Source organism: Leptonotus elevatus, chromosome 5, assembly GCF_054856555.1.
Source record: "Leptonotus elevatus isolate MCC_2025b chromosome 5, RoL_Lele_1.0, whole genome shotgun sequence".
NCBI lineage: Eukaryota > Metazoa > Chordata > Actinopteri > Syngnathiformes > Syngnathidae > Leptonotus > Leptonotus elevatus.
The window spans coordinates 12,580,981-12,601,494 of NC_141243.1; the positions used below are offsets into that span (position 1 = coordinate 12,580,981).

Consider the following 20,514-nt stretch of genomic DNA (forward strand, 5'->3'; position numbering starts at 1 on the left):
CCTATAGTTAACTGTGGAAGGCCTTAAAATACCATGGTGTCGTCCCTTTAAGATACATATATAATTTTATAATATGGTATCTCAATCAAAAACACACATATAATGAAAATGTAATTCCTTTTTAACTGTACAACAGGTTGGAAATGCTTTGATGGCTGAACCTTTTGAGGTTTCACTGTATAATGTGCTGTACTTGTTTTGTATTGCTTTTCTTTAATTCTGTTCCATTACCACTTGTTTTCATACCCAGAACAATCTTGAAAAGAAGATTGTTACTTTCAATAAGGCCTGGTTGAATAGCCCAAAAAAAATGTAATGTCTTCTTCAAGCAACAAACAATTAAATGGTATATTAATATTGTTTGACAACTCACAGATAATTTTAAGATTAACTCAAAATATTTTAATTTACATAAAAAATGAAAACGTTTTTTATGTTGTTGAATAGTTAGAACAAAAAAAGAAGGCAACAAACAACATTAAACGTAAAAGGTTACATTTACACTCTGCTGCCCTTTGAAAAGTTTATTTTCCAACGCACGCACGCTGACTGTGTACTCATCAAGTCAGGAAGCCTCATTTAGTTATTCACATCGCACTCAAAGTGGAGTGTTTCCTACAGCCTGCAGGCATTCACTTCATGCTGACTTTAGCACAACGCCACATAATTCCTACCCCAGTTCCACTGCCACAACTGATAAACTGAAAAGATGACAAAAAATATATATTATACTAACACTAATCCTTTGAAACTTTAATTAAAGACTTGGGAAGATGAAGCCTTTTTTTCTTTAATCATTGTTCACATACTCCACTTTGACTTAGCCACCATGATAATTGAGCTTCACAAGTGTTTGAAGCATTTTCCCAACGACACAATCTTTCACGTCAACAAATGACTATGGACAATTTTCAACTTGAAGATCAAAGACAAAAAAAATATTGCAAGAATTTGAATATGTGGGTTACTTGCATGACTCAGTTTACACCACAGTGTCCTTTTTGCAACTACTCAAAAGTTTGAGCGGTAGAACCTCCAATTCAGATTTGTTCCGATTCAAATGTGATGATAATGGAAGTGAATTTGTTTTATTAGTCTTAAACTTTAAATAATTTTGATGTCATGGTACCAGAAAATTTTTCTTACTTCAAAAGTATGTCACCCTAACATCTAGAGGATATTCTTCATCTTGTCACCACAAAACTCATTTAACATTTCAATGCTGGCTAAAAAAAAGCGTGTTATATGGCTCATGTGTTTATGCTGATGTCGATATCTAGAGATGTAGGAAACTAGGGTTGGGAGAGTACCAATACCAGCAAACGGTACTGGGCCGACAGCCGACCTTATTTCAAGGTATCTGTACTCGTGATGGCGACTGATTCCAGAACCGGCGCCCTCTTGTGACCCATTTTATGATTATAAACAAGAAATTAAAAGAAACTTAAACTTCCATTAATGTCTCGCGAATTTAAGGGAAAATTCTACATTCGGATAAATAGGTCTTTCAATAAAATTATCGGTCATAGTTTTTTTGGGGACGGAAATGTTATGTATCAAAAGTACTAGTCGTACTTAGTATCGGTATCAGTGACTACTCAAGAGTTTAATTTGTATCAGTCTGAAAAGAGTTGTATTAAATATTTCTTTATTAACGTTAAAGAAAAAATATATAGATCAATTAAATTTTTTGTAGTCTGACAGAAAAGATTTTGTCAGAAAGTTAAAACATAATAAATAAATGATAACACCACTGCCACCTACTGTAGTGGATATGCAATTACATGGTATTCTTATTTGGCAAAAAAACTAAAACAAAAAGTAATTTCCTCAGGCCACAGCCACTTTTTTGCAAAAACTACATCAATATGGCAAGCTCACTGCTTCCCTCTTTTTGTTCTTTTCTTTTTTATAGTAACATGGGAAATATTGGCACAACAGTTGTGGGCACATGTGGCTACGCGTAAATGTGCTTCATGTGTGTCAAGCCTAAGCGGATATGAAAAATAAGCCCAGACAACTATCGAGTTGCCTCCCCACTGCGGGTCTCGCTCCTCGCTCACCACTTCCTCGCCTGCCGCCTTCCCATAGACCGTTATCCAATTAGGCGTTCATCATTGCTTTAATCAATGACGACACGGACACACTGACATGCATGCCGCACACACATACGCGTACACTTTACTCCACCTGTTTTCTGCAAGTATTGGGTTACTATGGCAACACGGGGTGGGTTGTAGGGAGTGAAATGTAAATAAAAGTGACAGGAGCAGATCCAGATTTAAGTGACATGCGAGCGAGGAAAATGGGAGAATGGGACCACACACGTATATCAACGCTAATAAACACGCACACGCGAAAAACCCTCAGGGTAGTGAGTGCAGTAAATCATTTGGATAAAGCTTTTAAACAGATAATTTGCTGGGAATTAAAATCCACTTGGGCGACTCTATTGGTATAGGCACCTGCATTGTGAGAAGGTTATCATGTAGTGGCATTTTGTCTTACCAGCATTCGTATGAAACGCTCGGGGTTGGTATTTTACGAACAATGTAATGCCGAACACCATCTGTTGAAACTTTTCCCCTACAGAAAATATTGTTTAGTAAATTTTTTAACTGTACAGGCCAGATCTGTTTCCTGACTTGTGTTTGTCATCTCACTTCCTCTTTTTGTTAAATTTCTGGGGTGACACCAAAAATAAATAAAATGGAAAGTCAAAGACTCCTGTGGAGTAAATCCTTGAGATGTTCACTAAGCTGAATTCTCAGGAGATTTGCTGATGAATTTCATGATGATTTTGTATGATTTCTGAAAAAAAAAAATCAGAATATTTAAATCCAACCTGCTCTATGGTATAACCTAAATCGGAATCATTTATGCAGAATTTCCATACATTATGCAAATAATTTACAGATAGCCAGGAAGTGGTACAAGCCGTACGTTTATCTTTTGACTCTGTTCCTCCCTTGACCAACACGGACAAGTGTTTAGCTGGCTGTGTTGCCAGTGAGCCAAATCCAGAGCGGCAGGCCATCAATGAGACTGGCAGACAAAGTGGCGGTCTGTTCAGCACCAGGCAACAGGAAGGAAGGCCAAGCTGCATTCACTGTGCAACTGTGCATAAATGTGATTTACATAGCGGCCAGTGGGGACCATCATTAAGATTCAAAATAAACATTAGAAGACCATTTGGTGTGCCGAATTTCAAATTAAAAGCAGCAGATGAAGGTTTTTGTTTGTTTTTTTGAATCCATCTTGGAAAGAAACTGTGTGGAAAATAGCTGTAACTGTAAAGCTACAAGAATAATACAAAATATAAATAAGGTCACATTTTCATGCAAAAAAGGTTGCTCTTTTTGGATCATCTGTAATACATATGAATAAATAAATAAATACATAATACAGGAGTCAATAACTACAAAATAAAGTTGCATGCAGTCACAATCCTACAAGACCAAAATGTTCATATCAGAGAAAGAAAAGAAAACATTTTTTAACTGACTTTCTTGAAGGGCACACTCAAAAAAGACAAAGTCAAAGAATGATGAGAATAAACAAATACACTAATGAAGTCTGATTATATTGATATTAAGGGGGATCACAATCTTAAGGCTTCTCTGAAAAAAATAAACAAGTTTTGATTTAGATGCATACAACATACAAAATAATAATAATAATAATAAAATAAAGTGGTTTTACTCAAAAAATATTTATCCTATAAGGAGAAAGTCATCATTTTATGAGAGAAAAACTATGCTTCAGCTATTGTCATTGTAATTACAGAGGAGTAATAACAACAAATGAGAACATTTTATAAAATCTTATATTATCTGAGAACAAAGAGGTAATAAAAAAAAAAGCCAATCTTACAAGAATAAAGTTGTGGTTTCAGGAGAACAATGGGAAAAACCCCCAGAGTAAATACAGTGCATATGTTTCTATGGGGGGAAAAAATGCAGTAAAATTGCAAGGATGACCAAAACCATCGAGTGATTATATATTATAGTATATGACAGTTTATTTTGAAAAATTGCAACATCACAGCATTCTGTTAAAGGTGATTAGGAAAATAGTGTAGGTGTATCCCATTGGAATAGATCTGCCCTTGCACTGAGCAGAGAGACAGCAAACTAACTCCGACTGAAACAGCAGCGCTACAAGAACAACAATGAGGGTTCACATACCTTCTTGCACAGCCTGGAAGGGGTTGTTCCCGTCCACGAATTCCACAGAGATGGTTATCTTCTCCGTCTCCAAAATCTCATTGTTCAAGTTGAGGTCAGCCACGGCGAGGCGGAACACCTCGTCGTCCTTCCGCGCAGACTCGTCGAAGATAGCGCCTAGCGACCAAAATGAAGAAGGAAATTATGAATCCTTCAGTCATACACTTCTTTTCTTGTTTCTTTTTGCGTGCTGCATACAGCAGCTCTATCGGAATATACGCTTACAAGCAAGAATTAAACAGTTCCGCTTGTAGTCTTCCATTACTTACTTACCCAGAAAACCACAGGACCACTAATTGTGTTAGACGAAGCAGTGAAGTGCAATGACTGGAGAGTGTGTGCGCTTGTGTGCAAATGACTGCGGGTTATATTAATAACCAGAAAGGTTACACTCACTGATTAGGTTGGCAAAGCTGTGCCTGTAATTGGTGTTGTATTGCTCAATGAGAAGAGTCTCACGCTAGCACAGCACAGCAAATTGCTCCAAAATTCCTCAGAGGGCAGTTAGATAATGATTTTGGATATGATAAAAGAAAACCGCACAAAATCTAGAAAACATGAAATCACAGGGTGTAAGCGGGCTTCTTGCCCCAGGATAGGGCCACCACATCCGCGATACGATACCAACTTGCTTACCCTTCATCAGATTCTTTCTGTTTTCATTATTTTGAAACGTGAACAAAACAAGTGTTCAACCTTAAAGGTTCCACCGCATATCGACAACCTGATACCGCGTCCTAATTCACTTTGCACTAAATTTAATTAACCTTCAGAAGGACACCCCACATTTGAAATGCGACTGCAGATTGAAGGCAGCCGTAAACTTCAAGCCAACTGCTGCTTCATCACAAGTCCTCATGAAATATGCATCCTTCAATAATGGGAAGCATCAGCGTTTGGCAACAGTAAACACCTGCACTCTGATTGAGTATTTGTTCTTTTAATAAGAACAATGCAATATAGATGAGCCGTGACACGCTTGCGATGAAATTGCTCGGAACACGCTGCGTACCAATTTGGCCATTCATTTCTTCTAAATAACATATTTTGTCGGTGTAACTCTCTTAACTTCATCTTGGTAGTAAACTACATCCATAATCAAATTTATTTGTGCTAACTCACCCAAGCCTTTTAATGCTTAACCTTAAATCTAACCTCAGGGGCGGAGCTACAAGGTGGCCAATGGTAAATGGTACTTCATTTATATAGCGCTTTTCTACCTTACAAGGCCCTCAAAGCGCTTTACACTCGACTATTCATTCACCTACTGATGACGCAGCATCAGGAGCAACTAGCGGTCCAGTATCATGCTCAAGGATACTTTGAGGTGATCACAATGGCACAGGATCAAACCCACAACCGCTGGGTTGGGAGACAACCATTCTACTACAGAGCCAAGCCTCCACAATGGTGGCCTACCACCTACATCTAACTCTCACCGAAGTGGTAAAACCTAATGCCTTACCTAAACTCTAATACTGGACTTCCATGTTCTGTTCTCTTCTACGCACAGGAAAGGTCATACATCCTGACACGGATCCAACAGTGAAACAGCCTAGGTACCCTCACAGACTTGGATTTTTCTTGATTTCTTGCACTGACTCATTGTTTAACTAATTTGCTCCCAACAACATATAAAAATGTTCTATTTTAAATATTGCCATGGTTCCAAACATGTATTTATATGTTTTTTATGTTTTTTTTATGCTAGAGCATACAGGAGGCTTTATTGCAGCCTCTGACCTGAAGAGGTCGCTTAAAGCAATGGTAGTTATTACAAAAACGGCCAGCATGTGGCAGCAGAGTATAAGAGATCAACCAGAGCTATTTGGCAAAAAAGTTATTTTCCCCAGTGTTTTGAACAGATTTGTGAATATTGATTAAACTTATCTATATTTTAATGTTAATTGCTGCAAAACATATAAATATACTTTTTTTCCCGATGAAATAAGAGACTCTAATCTTTCATGTTTTTATAGCAATAAAACACAATATTCTGTGGGCCTTGCAAAATCAGTCAAAAGCCATCCAGTAAAACTGCCAGGAGCGAAGGGGGTTGCTTCCGTGAAAATGGCTGGGAGTAAATGAGTTAAGTACGAAACAAAAGCCAACACATAAATATTGACAATTTGTAAGCTCAAGGCCTGATCAGTAAAATTTATATTCAAGATACCATGATTCTTAGTTGTTTAGTTCCTCTAAATGAAACAAAAACGCACAAAATCCTACACGTTCATGTCATATTGCTTCAACCCATTGCAGCATGTGATGATGACAACAAAGAGAATAGATGACCTGGATAACTTACACACATTGAATCAATCACTCCAGTCTGGCTATTTCCAATGGAGCACCCCCCCCCCCCCCCAAAAAAAAAAACAATGTCTAAATTGTTATAGCAAGGAAGTATTGATGAAACATCTGCTGTTGTTCAAGTGTTGTTGGTATTCCTTTTCTTGTTTGCTCATTGAAAAGGAGCAACAAAATAAACGTGTTTGTCCTTGGGCAGCTTCAAAAGCTCTCGGGATGCGGAAAGTGAAATTAAAAGCCACGAGGAGGGGTAGGAGAGGGGTAGCTGTCAATAGGAAGAATGTGTTTTTGTTCTACATGTATTAATTTACTGCCTACCTGAAACGTTTGTGTGCTTGTCAGCTCAATCACTAGAACGCTCAACAATACCAAACGGGCAAATAATTCATCTTTGTAGATTAAGATCGTTTAGCAAATGAAGGTATGATTACTAGCTGAGCTTTATGTACCAGTTCTATATCTGCACTAAGGGGCAGGTACACTTTTCAACCTAGGGACAGCACAAAGTATCTTTTTGATTTTGGGTTAAGAGCTTTGTGATGTTACATTGTGTGTTTGCTGGATCTTGAAGCAATGAAGGAACTATTGGATTTCATTGTAGAAACAGAAACCACATTATTTTTGCTTAGCAACATTAATTTTGCTAAGCATGTCTCACGTCAGGAAGCCATGATGAAAAATACACAGCAACTCTGCCATTTTGGTTTTAAGCGACCATCTTAGAGTCAATTTGGCCATTGCCTTGCGTCCTTCAATATGAACTTGTGATAAACTCCTGTTTCAGTTGGAATAGATTATAGCAATGTTGGCTAATATTCCAAAGATGTAATCTACTTTAGATGCTTCCCTTCATCTGCAGTTCACAAGGTGCATTCATGAGTCTGGAAGCAGCTGTGCTAAAATTGGAGCCTATTATTTTTCCAAAAAATTATATAAAATGGAACGCATACACGTGAAATTAGGAGGGTGAGGAAGACAAAACAAAAATTTTGAATGCACAAAAACAGATTCATTTTAATTCTATTACCAATTCACTTCTTGAGTTGTATCATTTAAAGAGGCTTACACTAATTCATCTTAATTACTTGTATTCATCAGTCCTGACATCACAGGTTGCTAAAAAGTTCCTAAAAAAATGTGGGATGTTAAAACAGTTAGCAAACCAAGAGCTCCTAGGGGAAACCCACTCCATTGCACCTGATGCCTCTAGAGCACATCAACTGAAATAAATGAGTCTCCATCTACTATTTCACACTGACAATTTCAGTCAAAAGCACTGAACAGAAAATGAATAATGGAATAGATGGGACTACTTTGCTTTTCAAAGCGCTTCACATTATTACTATTTAAGTCATTCACAATCACCCACATAACATGGTATTGGTGTCGTAGATGCCAAATGAGGCGCCGGATCTGCCCGTTGGGAGCCATTCAAGCTTTCTCCGTCTTGCCAGAGGCCGCTCAGACAACATGGATGAGAAGATATAGATCACTGGGCCAGCCGTTTTGGCAATGTAGGGCACCCCTTGGATGGTAATGTGTCAACAACTCCGACAGACAAGACAAGAATGATGACGGATGCAGCATGCACGTGGGTTGATGTACAACAGGCTGAGCAGAAAAATGTCTTGCCTATTTGAAGAAAACATGGCGGCTCCTATATGGGTCCATTGCTAATAATGGAGTGAAATAAATAAAGCAGAAAAGCCAGTGGAGTTCTCAGGATTCATGATAGGACTACTTGGGGGGGGGGGATTTCACCATCAATTTATAGTGGGTAAAAATAGTGTGCTATTTTAGAGCAAGACTGTTGATACAAAACATTGGATATTTTTAGGATGGGATTAAACAGTGACATAATTCAGATTCTAACCTAAAGAGGTGGGTTTGGAACTTTTCCACAGAGATAAATGGGTATTCATGTGTAAATACTTTTTTTTGTTTTTAAGTCACAGCCCAGATAAATAGGGAGAGTTGGAGTGAGAAAGGGCATCTGTGTCAAAACTTAAAATTTAATGAGCGTTCCAATTGGAGAAGGCTAAAAAAAGACATAACGTGGGAAACATCACATATCTTTTATAGATTTCGATTAATTCATGAATTAGCATTTATTTTCCATTATAGAATGGCAAAGTCAACTACTTGCTCTTGTATATTGAAGAGTCCACTTGTGTAGCTTACTGCACACATTTACTTTGCAAAACATCATCATGTGAATGCATGCCAAATGACAGCAAAAAAACATCCCTTGGTGTCCTAATGAAAAAAATCCCCAAGGTAACCTGACCAGTGCAAGTGAAAAATGTCTCCTTTGCCATGTCTCTCACCTTTCATTACAGTTTCCTACATTAATTTGCCCTATCGTTAAGGAGGCGAGTGGCCAGGAGGAATTTCCAGTCATAGTTCACTTCGCACCCTGAGTCTTTTGTCACGCTGTCACCATAGCTCCGCCAAGGTCATTGCTATAGCTAAACTGTCTTTTTTCCCGCCCGAAGTAGAAAAGCTCTGCCTCATTCGCACATTGCGCACCACTAATGCTGATAGCAGCCTTGGCTTTGCTTCCTCCCACACAAATGAACTCTCAGTGGGTGAAGGCTCTGCATCGTTTGCCCCCCCCCCCCCCCCCCCCTCCCCCATCAACAGCCCGGGCACTATCTGAAAGTAACATCAGCCCCTGTATTCTAAGCAAAAAAACAAAAACAGAATGTGAATACATTTACCATTACATACCTAAGAGTTACAATGAAAAACCCCAAGCCAATGATTCTGTGATTGTTACATAGAATAAGAGTGAATCAGGAAGTCAGCTGACTGAAGAAGATTGATGCTTTTTCAACAAATGGTAATCAGCAACTCCAGAAATGGGGGCGCGCCCGTTTAGATTGAGTGTTTGTTATGTTTCTTATCACAGTAAAAATGAGGGGGACTTGCAATAGAGTTACTCACAGTTCTAGCTCGCCTAATCTTCCTTCTACTTCATTTAATTTTCCATCTGTCTGGATTCACTGTGGCATATTGCTGCTTTTCACAGGTCAGTCCACATTCTACTACTTTTGTTTGGTGGGCAAAAGTCTTCATAAAAAAAAAAAATACAAAATCTGTTCAAGAGAGTTTAATAGAATATGTTTTATAGTCACTGTATATACTGTGTATTCTTGGCAGGACATGGCTGCTTCATTCGGCCTAAAACCATATATTTTACATAAGAATTGTTTTGTCGATTTTGGAATTTCCCCTTCAGCTCTCATTTTTATTCCTTCAATATGTCACCTTGCCTCCCCAAGTTAACCTTTTCTAAGATTTCTTCCTCCTCGCCTATAATGAAGCCCACCTCCTCTTTCTTCATTCTACTTTTTTACTTCATATTCTCTTACATTTATTCATTTTTCTCAAGCAATCTTCCGCCAGGGCCTCAATTCCCTTCAACAGGTTTTGTTCCCCTCCTCCTGCTACTCCTCCTCTTCTTCCTCCTCCTCATTCTCCTTGCTATTTTTTTTCCTTACACTGTGCTCCAGCACATTCTCCTCAATTCCCCATTTCATTTACACACCGTTATTTACACAAGTGTCATTCTGCTTCTCATTCTCCCTGCTCAAAAGCTCTCCTAGCCGTTTTTTTTTGCTGGAACGATTTGTGCTTCAGTGCATATTCTATTCCGACAAAACTTCAGAAAAGAAGTGCACCAAGGATTAACACTTGCTGTCAGGAAACATGGAGATGTTTTCTACTAACAAAAAGCTACAATGTGTTTCTATGGGTGACGTTGGGCTGCCTTGAAGTAAAGTACATTTTAAAAAGTCCTCAGCACCTGTATGTGGTAAATGTCTACTAGAAATTATCTCTCTTAATCAAGTTGTTATGAATGGCATCACTTGCCCTCCAACAATTCTTTGCATACAGTATAGACATCATCTGATTAGGTGTCGTATTAAGCCGACTTGATAAAAGCATCAGTCGGAGCCAACATTGACTAAGTCAAAATGTAGATTGCTGTGTGTGTGCGTTGTAAAATTTTTACATTAAATTTATGGCTGATGTAATGTTATGATTATTATAAGTCATAGCCAGTTTTATGATTGTGACACAAGGGAAGAAATTATTCCAAAACAATTATAATTTATCTAAATGGAAAGGTTTCTCTGGGATTGGCTGGCGACCAATCAAAAGTCAGCAGGGAGAGGATCCAGCCCACCCCAAAAAATTATTTTGTTTTGTAAGTCAACCAAATCAAAGGTTGACCGGTGTCACAAAATAGGTTGTGGTCAACTTTTGCAATACCATTGAAGTTTATTGGGATAAAAATAAATCAAAATGGATGGACAAATAACAGGAAGTGAAGAAAAAGTGGGCAGGAATACATTCTGGTACATAATTTTGTTCAAAATGTAAACTGCATTGGAATCAAACCTTGAAATCCACCTGTCATGCATTGAAGCAAGACATTTCCTGGTTAGTGTTGAAAATGTAGGAAGAATTGGACAGAAACGCTAGTAAGAGGCATGCAGATGCATCAGAAATGTCACATTACATTTGAGGGTGAAATGCAACTGGAGGATTTACTTCACCATCCAAACTGGATGTGAACAAAGGTTTTCTTTTCCGTGGTTTTCCATACATAAATCTATTCATCCATTCCAAACTTCTTGTTATTATTATTATTATTCCCAGCTGACTTTGTGCAAAAGATGAGGAAATCTTAGTTTGGTTGCCAGGACACATATAGACAAACATTCATTTAAATTCACACCTAAAGGCAATTTACAGTCTTCCTCCAACCTGCAAGTGTTTGTTACTTGGGAGCAACCAGAGAAATCCAAGGCTTTAGTATGCTAGCAAATCCTACACAATCTGCCAATACAGTGGAACATTTAGGGTAAAATACTGATAATTCTAATCATTTTCGCCTCCTGGTTTAACGGCGTATCATCTCCATCTGGTACGGCATAGAAGTAAGCTACTACTCTCACTAAACAATTCAAATTCCTCAAGCATTTAACTCTTTGACTGCCAATCATTTTCAGAAAAGAGAACATGTGGGTGCCAGCTGATTTAGAGCATTTTGACTGATCTTTCAAGGTCCACAAAAAATCTTGTGTTTGGACTATGGAAACACAGATACTACCAAATGAAAGATTGAACTCTCATCTTTCATCAAAAAAAAAAGTTTGTTTCTACCTTATTCAGTTTTTCAGTAATCAACAATAGAAAATAGGTTAGTTTCAAAAAGTGTTGGCACTTCCCAGGATTTTTTGTTTTGTGCAGAATATATGCATTGAACATGCATTTTGAAATAGATAGGCAACACATTTTTTGTGCCATTTCAATGTTTTCCGCGTGAATGGGTGGTAAAAGATGTTCTGATCCATCTTATCCACTCCATTCATGGTGGCATTGTAGTCCAGAACTAGTGTCTTCTCAGTGATCAGACTGTACCCACTCCTCCGATGAATATGCATTGGACTCAGGGTACTCTTCATCGTCCGATTGAACGTCCGCCTGTGCAGAAGTGCTCGTTTTCCGCCGTTAGCATCGCTAGCCGGTGAGGCTTTTTGACGCCGCCGCGTCAACGCTTCCAACTTCGGCGTCAACGCTTCCAACTTCGGCGTCAACCTCAGAGTCACCATCATCATCATCAATGTGCTCTTTAGCATTGGTCGATGCTTTTCGTCTTTGAAAAAAGTACTCAAGCGTGAGCTGCTTGCAACCGGTCGCCATTTTCGCTTCCTCAGCCATTCTCCCCTCAACACTCTAGCTCCACCTCACTTCTTCTACTATTGACTCCTACCAGATCTTGTCCAAAAACAGTCATAGTTGCCATCTAGTGCCCATAAATAGTCATTATACTAACTTGATCTGCTTGATGCTTTGAGCACAGCTGGCCAAGGCTTTCCTCCACCCGTTTCCATTAAAAAACATAGTTAACGTCTTAACGTTTTTGGCGGCACTCATTTGGATGTTACTAAACGTTATTAAACGTTTTTGGCGGTCAAAGAGTTAAAAACTCAGGGCACTGCACCAACACATTTGAATGTGAGCTGCTTACTTCAGATGTTACTGGTTCAAACTTTTAAAATTATATGCGGGCCACCAATTATGTGTGATCAGATAATAATGCAATTATCTTTTGACTCTGTGAAGCTGAGCAAGGCTCAAAATCTAATGTTAGCAGTTGTACTGTTTAGTTTTGGTCTTTCACTTTTGTAACACTTTTCCACCTGTTAAGGCCCGCAAAGCAATTCACACTGACATTGCATTCACCTGGAAACTTCAGTATCTTGCTCAAAGACACTTCGACATAGACACAAGAGGGACGATCGAACCCACAACCTCTAGCTTAGGGCAGACAACCACTCTACCACTGAGCCATGCCACCCTGTTTCTGCTAATGTTTATTGGTAAGTGAGACAGCAGTCATCCTCACAGTTTTACATATACTGTTTACATATATTCTGTTCTAACTTTCCGACTTAAATACAAATTTGGATTACGGCACCATCATGGGAACATACCTTAGTCGTCAAACCTCAACACTTTGAAGCAGATGTACTGACCACTAGCCACCACATTGCTGTGTTAAGTACAGTAATATTGAAAAATATTGGTACATCGACAGACTTATCCTCTCAACTGACATCATTGCAGCCCGCTTTTTCCCTTTCATCCATGACCCTCTTCTGTTACTCCCAGCATCCTCTGTCTCCTCTGCCTCTTTTGCCCCGTGCTCTTGTCCTTTACGCCCCGGTACAATCATCACACTCTGGAGGCTTCTCGACAGAAGCAGATCAGTGTCTAAATAGCCATCCTCTCTGACCTTGACGCAGGCAGCCGAAACTGCAACTGAAGAGGAATTCATTCAATGCTCGACTTAGCAAGAAATACAGTAAAATGCAGAAACTGTGCACAAAGAGAAGCCAATACAACAAAAGGAACACAAACAGAAATGCCTTCACCCACATGCATGCAGGTACGTCTCATAATAAGGCAGTCGTCTGTACAGAATAGAGAGCAGAGATGTGATTGAAATATAGATAAGATTAGGGAAACCGATGACTAGGTCAACATGGCATTCACCTTATGCCTCGCTCTCTCAAATTAACTTTATCGTCCCAATTTGCTCTTTTCTCATCTGCCCACACACGCACACAGCAGTACTGCTGAGTTATCCTCATTTTTCTTTCAAATTTACGTCTTGGTTTATCATCAGTCGACAAACATTCACACTCAACACCCCCTCCAAACCACTCCCTCTATACAGTGGAACCTCCAAAGTGCTACATTTTGGAGTTTCCTTCCTCAAAAGTCAAACAAACATTTCACATCATCATTAAGCAAGATATTGGCAACTCTTGTGAAACATCAGTTCAGAAAGCATCTCAAGCCCGTATCTCACTGAGCAGCAAATGCTTGCCCAGGTAGCAAATGTTGGATTTGTCAGCTTTTCTAAAGAATGTTGGTGACGTTAGCTGGCAAATGACTTCTGATAATTTGTTGAAATTACAACTCTGCAATCAACTAGATTGTGTTCCACTTTGGAGGTGCCACTCAACACCTACATGAATACCTCCCTTGAGTTCTCTTCTCAGTAGTTACCCACAACCATGGACCACAAGTTCTACTTATTACTAATGTACATGGACAGGCCACCATCAGCGAGTCTGTTAAAAAGTCATAAAGACCATAATAAAACTTAACATCTGCAAAACGATAAGTGTCGGATAGTCCTAAGGGCGCCCCACATGAACCGTCAGAAACGCCATTAAGGACCACCGTTTCTTCTTTTTTTTCATGTGTTTTAAATATGAGTCGGGCAGTCTTGATGGGCTTGTAATGAATGGTGACGTTTTATTAATTGTTCGCTAGTCATTACAAGGGCACCACAGGCTCATCCGTGAGCACATGATGATGGATTATGATCATGACATCACTCAGAAGCTTTCATCCAGAAAATAAAAATGTTAATCCATTGCAGTGACTCCTCCCTCAGAGGTAATATGACAATGGATCCATGGCAATAAAGGGAAAGAAGGACATACATTCATCCATTTTCTACACGACTTATGTCGGATGAGCTGGAGCCTATTCCAGGTGATTTTGGTTGAGCGGTTTAGTACACCCTAGACTGGTTGCCAGGAATCCAACCTTCTTAAAACGGCAATCCTGCATTCTTTGTTATATCTTTGGATCACATGAAAAGTAAGCCAAAAATATCAAGGACATTATTCTTATGCCACAGCCTTACTTGATATGGGTAATATCAGTGATCTTCTCTGGGACTTGTTCATGGCTTTGGGAATATTGGTTTAAAGCAGCAGGGGAATGGAATGCACTGTTCACAGCAAGAGGCCGTTCACACTCAGGACTATGTGTGAAAATGTGGTTTTCAAGCAAGTTTTGTGTGTCCAACTGTTCAGTGTCATGTTAGACCTCTTTGCCACTTATCAAGTGTGAGGGTACAGCAGCGGTGCAGAGGTTTCTACTGTGAACCTGTGAACCTACATGGAGTGTGCATGTTCTGCTTGTGTGGGCTAATGCTGTGTCTTCCTATTTTTATTTCCATTGCCAACGGTTTGACAGAGACGACAGCATATACCTCTAAAGGTCAAAAAATTCTTGTGATTCCAAGCGACAGGCATGTGGTTTACATTTTCACTCCGTGAGTAGTCTCTGATAAACCCCGCTTTGCGAAGGCGAATGTTTTTTATCTTACAGGATAGAGTTCAGTCCCAAACATAGGGAGGTATGGGATTGCTATTCGTTGCAGAGTCTCAATATCGCTCTTCAGTGAGCTTGCCTCCAATCCAAGTGTTGTTTTTCCACTTTGACAAATGCTGCCTCACACATCACAGTACCCCCAATAAAAAATGCTATTGTATCGGTGCAGCATTCAGCATAGCATGCTCTGCGTTTTCTCCACACTTTGACCCTACCAGCCAACTGTGGTAGGCAGAATATGGACTCCTCGCTGAACATAACGTTTCTCCATATGTTCAGGCTCCACTATAAGTGACAATGCAAAGCTGTCATGGTATACCTCCTGGCAGTCCTATGAGGTAGGAGATCTTGTGATGTTTCAATGGCAGATCTTTAGAAGACAGCCTACGGTGCACAGGAGCTGACAGGGTGAGGAAAGTCTTTTTGAGGTGTTGTTGACTTCAGTTGGCACATAGTACTTGGACTCTCTCAAAACAATGTCCTGACTTGGTGTTGCGGAACAACTATTTGAAGTTGCCCGATCGCACCAGCCCAATCGAGATAACTCAAATGTGGCACACTGGTTCTTGGAGTAGAAACCTACAGAACGAGAAAGAGTTTTGAATGGTCCACGCTCACAGGTACCATATACTAAATAAATAATACCAAATAATAATAAATAAAAATCATTGTTGCATTAGAGAAATTATATACCAAAAACAAATGTCTACTTTTTTAGCCATATTTCGAAATAGCGAAATTTAGCTCATCAGATATCTTAGCTTGATCAAATTCGTGATTTAGGATTTGCCATCGTGAATAGTACAGAGGTTCATAGGGAAGGGGAAAAGTCTCAAATATGGCCCAGTTGTCGGTACAGGTACGCCTGTTTGGGTCGGTTTTATTTCAAATGTTCAACATTGCAATCAAATTTGTATTCCAAAGCTTCAGCGAGCTTTCTAATTGGCTATCTTCCCGTTTCATGCCACAATTACAAGTAAGTGGTGTATCCAAACTCAGTATTGATTACACATGAGTGTTTATGATTGTAAATATTGGGATGACGTTTAACATTTGGGATTGCAATTTATCAACATTTTTGAATGTACAGAGAGGGAGAGGCTGAGAGGGATCATCACCGCTGTGAGTGTAATCCCTTTTACTGTTTGTTTTTGTCTCACGTTGTCAGAAGACTGTTCATACAGTTCCAGGAAGAGTTCCTTATACCCACCGTGACCGAACGTTGCCATTTAGTGCTAGCCAGAGGAGCTCAATATGCAGTAAAGCGAGCTCGTCAACACCTCTTTAAATGCGAGCATGCACACACACACACACACACACACACACACACGAACAACACGCATGCATGCTCCAAGTGGGTCTTGTTTTATTCATCAACACAGCGAGGTAGGTTGCCCCTCTGAATTCAACGCCCACAGAGGAGCATTCAAGAGCTGTAGGTGGCAGGTTTCTCGTCTGTATGTGCTTTATGTGCACTTCTGACTGGGTCACGGTATGCAATGTGGAAGAGTGAGTCACTTCATGTAACGCATCCCATTCTGTGCCAAAAGATGCAAGGCAACAATAGGTGAAAAGCCACCAAATAAAGACACCTGGTCTCAAATTCAGTCGTAACTGTTGGTAACTAACATATTTTGCATGTGATGGAAATTTCTGCCAGATAAAGGGAATTTAACTTTTTTTTTTTGTTTTTATTAAAGAAGGACTGTCCACAGGTTAGCTGCCATATGTTTGTTAAACTGGTACATACCTGTATGATTGTTAAATATAAAATGTTGATACTTTGTGCTTCTAACATCAAAAATTGCATAAAAGGTGGTCCTCAGTGTAGGGCATAGCTTCGTTCCTTCGGCGGAGAGACATGGCCCAAATTTGTACTCAAGTCGGAATGCGCTGTGGTCTTTCGATCCTCAATAGAGTTGTGGGTGTGCTGGAACCCATCCTATCTGACTTTGGGTGAGAGGCAGGGTACAGCGTGAGCTGGTCGCCAGATAATTGTAGAGCACACTCAGTCAAACATCCATTTATACGCACATTCACACCTGCAGACAATTTAAAGGATTCAAACTAACTACCATGCAAGGTTTTAAAATGTGGGAGGAAATTGGAGTACCCAGAGAAAACCCAAGCAGGCACAGAATGCCGGATTTGAATCCACGACCTCTGAACTGTTTGCTATACAGTCAGCCATGGTGTTGCCACTGTACGATGATTAATAATGATAAAATATTACTTAAAACATTGCTTGTACAGTTATAAGATTTTACAGGGAGAGTTAGGACTCTAGATAAATCATCCCAAATATAATGGATCTCAATGGGAAGTTCTGATTGGAATTCCAACCAGCTTCAGTTAGACTTTGGACACTCCACTGCACAATAGAAGCGTTGGGCTTTATGAGATTAGGATCACATGCAAATTAGCTCAGAGGATTTTGTGTTTGGAATTGCAATCTGCTTTAACAATCTGTTTTGAGCGTTTTGAGGGTTGATATTCATATTGTGAGGGCTTTGAATAAATCCTTGACATATTCCTTAAAAGGAGCAACAGATTTAGTCCAAATGTTCTCCCTTGAAGCTGTCTCGTCATGTAAGGTAGCAGTTATAGGATTCAGTTCTAATAGAACTAGATCTTGCATCAGATCCTCTTCATACTTGTGCAGTTTTATATTCTGCATATTAAGAGTATCGAGTTTTACATATCTTTGGCTGCCTCAAGTTATAGGGACACTAGCTTAAGGATGCCAAATTATGCCTCAGTCTCTTCATTAAACTACCCTGTCCTGTCCTGTTCTTCCTGCTTGGTCCTACTGCTTTACCCCATCACTTTCACAAACCAAACTCCATAGATCTTCTAAACAATACTTTTGCATGCAAGTTCCATGTCCAGTGATGCGCAGTAGAGCATTCGAGCTGTGCCGCTTGTAACATTCTCCTTTAGTGATCACGTTACATATCTCATACACAACACAGCAGCTGTTGTCTTCAATTATGGATCGAGGAGATTTTGTATGGATGTCATCGCGGGTCTACCAAGCAGAATTTTAGGAGAGTGATAATGAGGCATACCAGGTAATATGTTAGAGTTAATGGGCCATGATTCACACACTGTCACACATCGCTTTCTCAGGCAAGTGGTTAAGCAAAATGGATGAAAATACTAGACACATTTTATATTCTGGCTAATGTAACCATAGATGTGAGATTCCTGCAGAAGAAAAGGATGTTCCATTTGCCTTGGTGGAGGTTGTCAGATTTGACACCCATTTTTCCTTAAAACTATTCATCTTAGAATACATTGTACAAGGTTCTGCTTTTACAATAATACTTAGCTATGTTTATAATTTTCTATGCACCTGGCTAAAAAGTGGAGCATAGAGAGTCTCTGTCACCTAAATACATGAATGCAGTCAAAAAAAGGGTGTTAGTTGCCAGCAGCATTGAAAATATCCACATTTGCTCCTTTATTTCTCAAGGGTTCCCTCTATTTGTATTATAATATGGCTACAGCGGCCAAGGCAATAGTTATTCGTTGACAATTGTATGTTGTTTGTGGTTCAATAAAATAAAAAAAACACAGTACAATTTAAGGGGAGCCTCAAATGTTGTTCCCCAATAAGAAAACCAAGGGTCACAGTTTTTCCATTGCAGAAAGTTGGTACGTATGTGATGGTGACTTGCCATATGTGTAAGTAGCTTCCAGCCTTTTTTCCCTGTGTTACTGTTTGACATTAACAGCATTGACACTGAATGGAGAAATAATTAAGCCAACCTGGCAATTAACAAACTTCTGAAATAGTAACAGAGCTGAGACAACTCCGAAAGAAAATGCTAGAGATGCAAAAGGGGCAATTCCTTCCCTGTTTTGTTATCCCATTGCCACACCAGAAGCTAACGCTTGCATCATCTAATTATCTGGTTGTATAAACGGCACCATCACTGAATTTGGGGTAATTAAGTCAACCTGGCATTTCACCACCTTTGAGGTAAGCGGTAAAAAAGCTGAAACATTGCCGAAAGAAAATGACAAAAAAGCTGCACAAAGGTGTGTCTATTGAAGGATGCTGCATCACTGTGGCAATATCCCACGACACTGTTGTTTGTGTAAAAGTCATTGGTGGAATCATGTTTATTATAACTTCTCTTTATGCGTGACTGCTAATGCTAAAATGCTACTTATTTATATACATCCTATGGGAAAATGGGAATAAATTGGAACATGAGCTCATCTTGTCATTAAATGGTCAAAGTGCATTTGTCCTAATAGATTTCTTAAAGAGTAACCTAATGAAATGGCAATACAATGTAATTAAATAAATATTTTTCTAAAGTCAATATTTTTAATTTGCGCCATAGCCCAACTATCTGACATGAAGCCCATTCCATGCAATTAAGAAAGGAAGAATGACTTAATGAATTAATATAGCGAACGATATTAATGAGCCACGGTGCATAAGAAATCATGATATATTTGATGCTCGGTTTGTCAGAAGTGCGCATGTTATGGAGTGGCATACAGCCCTTTACACATGAAGCATTACACACAGTGAGCTGACAATCTGGAAAGCTGTTCTTCAAAAAATAAATAAAAATACAAGCCAAGTCGGTTCTGTGTACGCTTGCGTAGTGCTCAGCAGGCAGTCACATCGGCGACATACACATCAACTTCTTGAAGCGAGAGTGTTCGTATCGCGCGTTGTGATCAAAGCTCCTTGCAAGGAACAGGTATGTTTGCATCCTTAATGCAAGTTTGGAGCAGCCAATTGCTGCTTATTTAACTATAACAGAGCCCTGCCACTGGTACGATGGTCTTCATTAGAGGTAGAGGAAGGTCCAAAGTTGAAATCCCAAGTTTAACAATGTGGGAAAACATACATCTTAAGTCAAACTATAGAGTTCAAACCACTTAAATTGTTTTGAAAGGAGAACATCTTCAAAGACAAAGAGCACAGTTCAATTTGGAAAATTATGTGCATTTATAATAGAGAACCACTCAACAATATTTTCCCGAAATGCTGATTGTTTTAAGAAACAGCTGTGAAGGACCATGGCTGTAAATCCAATCCCAGTTGTATACAACAATCAGTATTATTGACACTAAATATCAGAACACAAAATTTAGGCCAGACATGTCATCTTCTGCTCCTTAATCCCGAATATGATTGTACGTTTGTGTGGGGATCAATTGTGATTCTGATTTAAATGGCACAAAAAAAAAATGAAGACGAAGAAGAAGACTCTTTTTCGATTTGCTTTGTGACTTATCG

General features: G+C 39.3%; 1 protein-coding gene across 2 annotated transcripts in view; it reads right to left on the reverse strand.

Moving 5' to 3' along the window:
- grid2 (glutamate receptor, ionotropic, delta 2) overlaps positions 1 to 20,514 on the reverse strand; it is a 412,550-nt gene that overhangs the window by 330,831 nt on the left and 61,205 nt on the right. For both annotated transcript variants that reach the window (XM_086076174.1, XM_086076175.1), the window contains exon 2: positions 4,188 to 4,343. In XM_086076174.1, the coding sequence (XP_085932300.1) occupies positions 4,188 to 4,343 (156 nt within the window). The remainder of the gene's footprint in view (positions 1 to 4,187; positions 4,344 to 20,514) is intronic.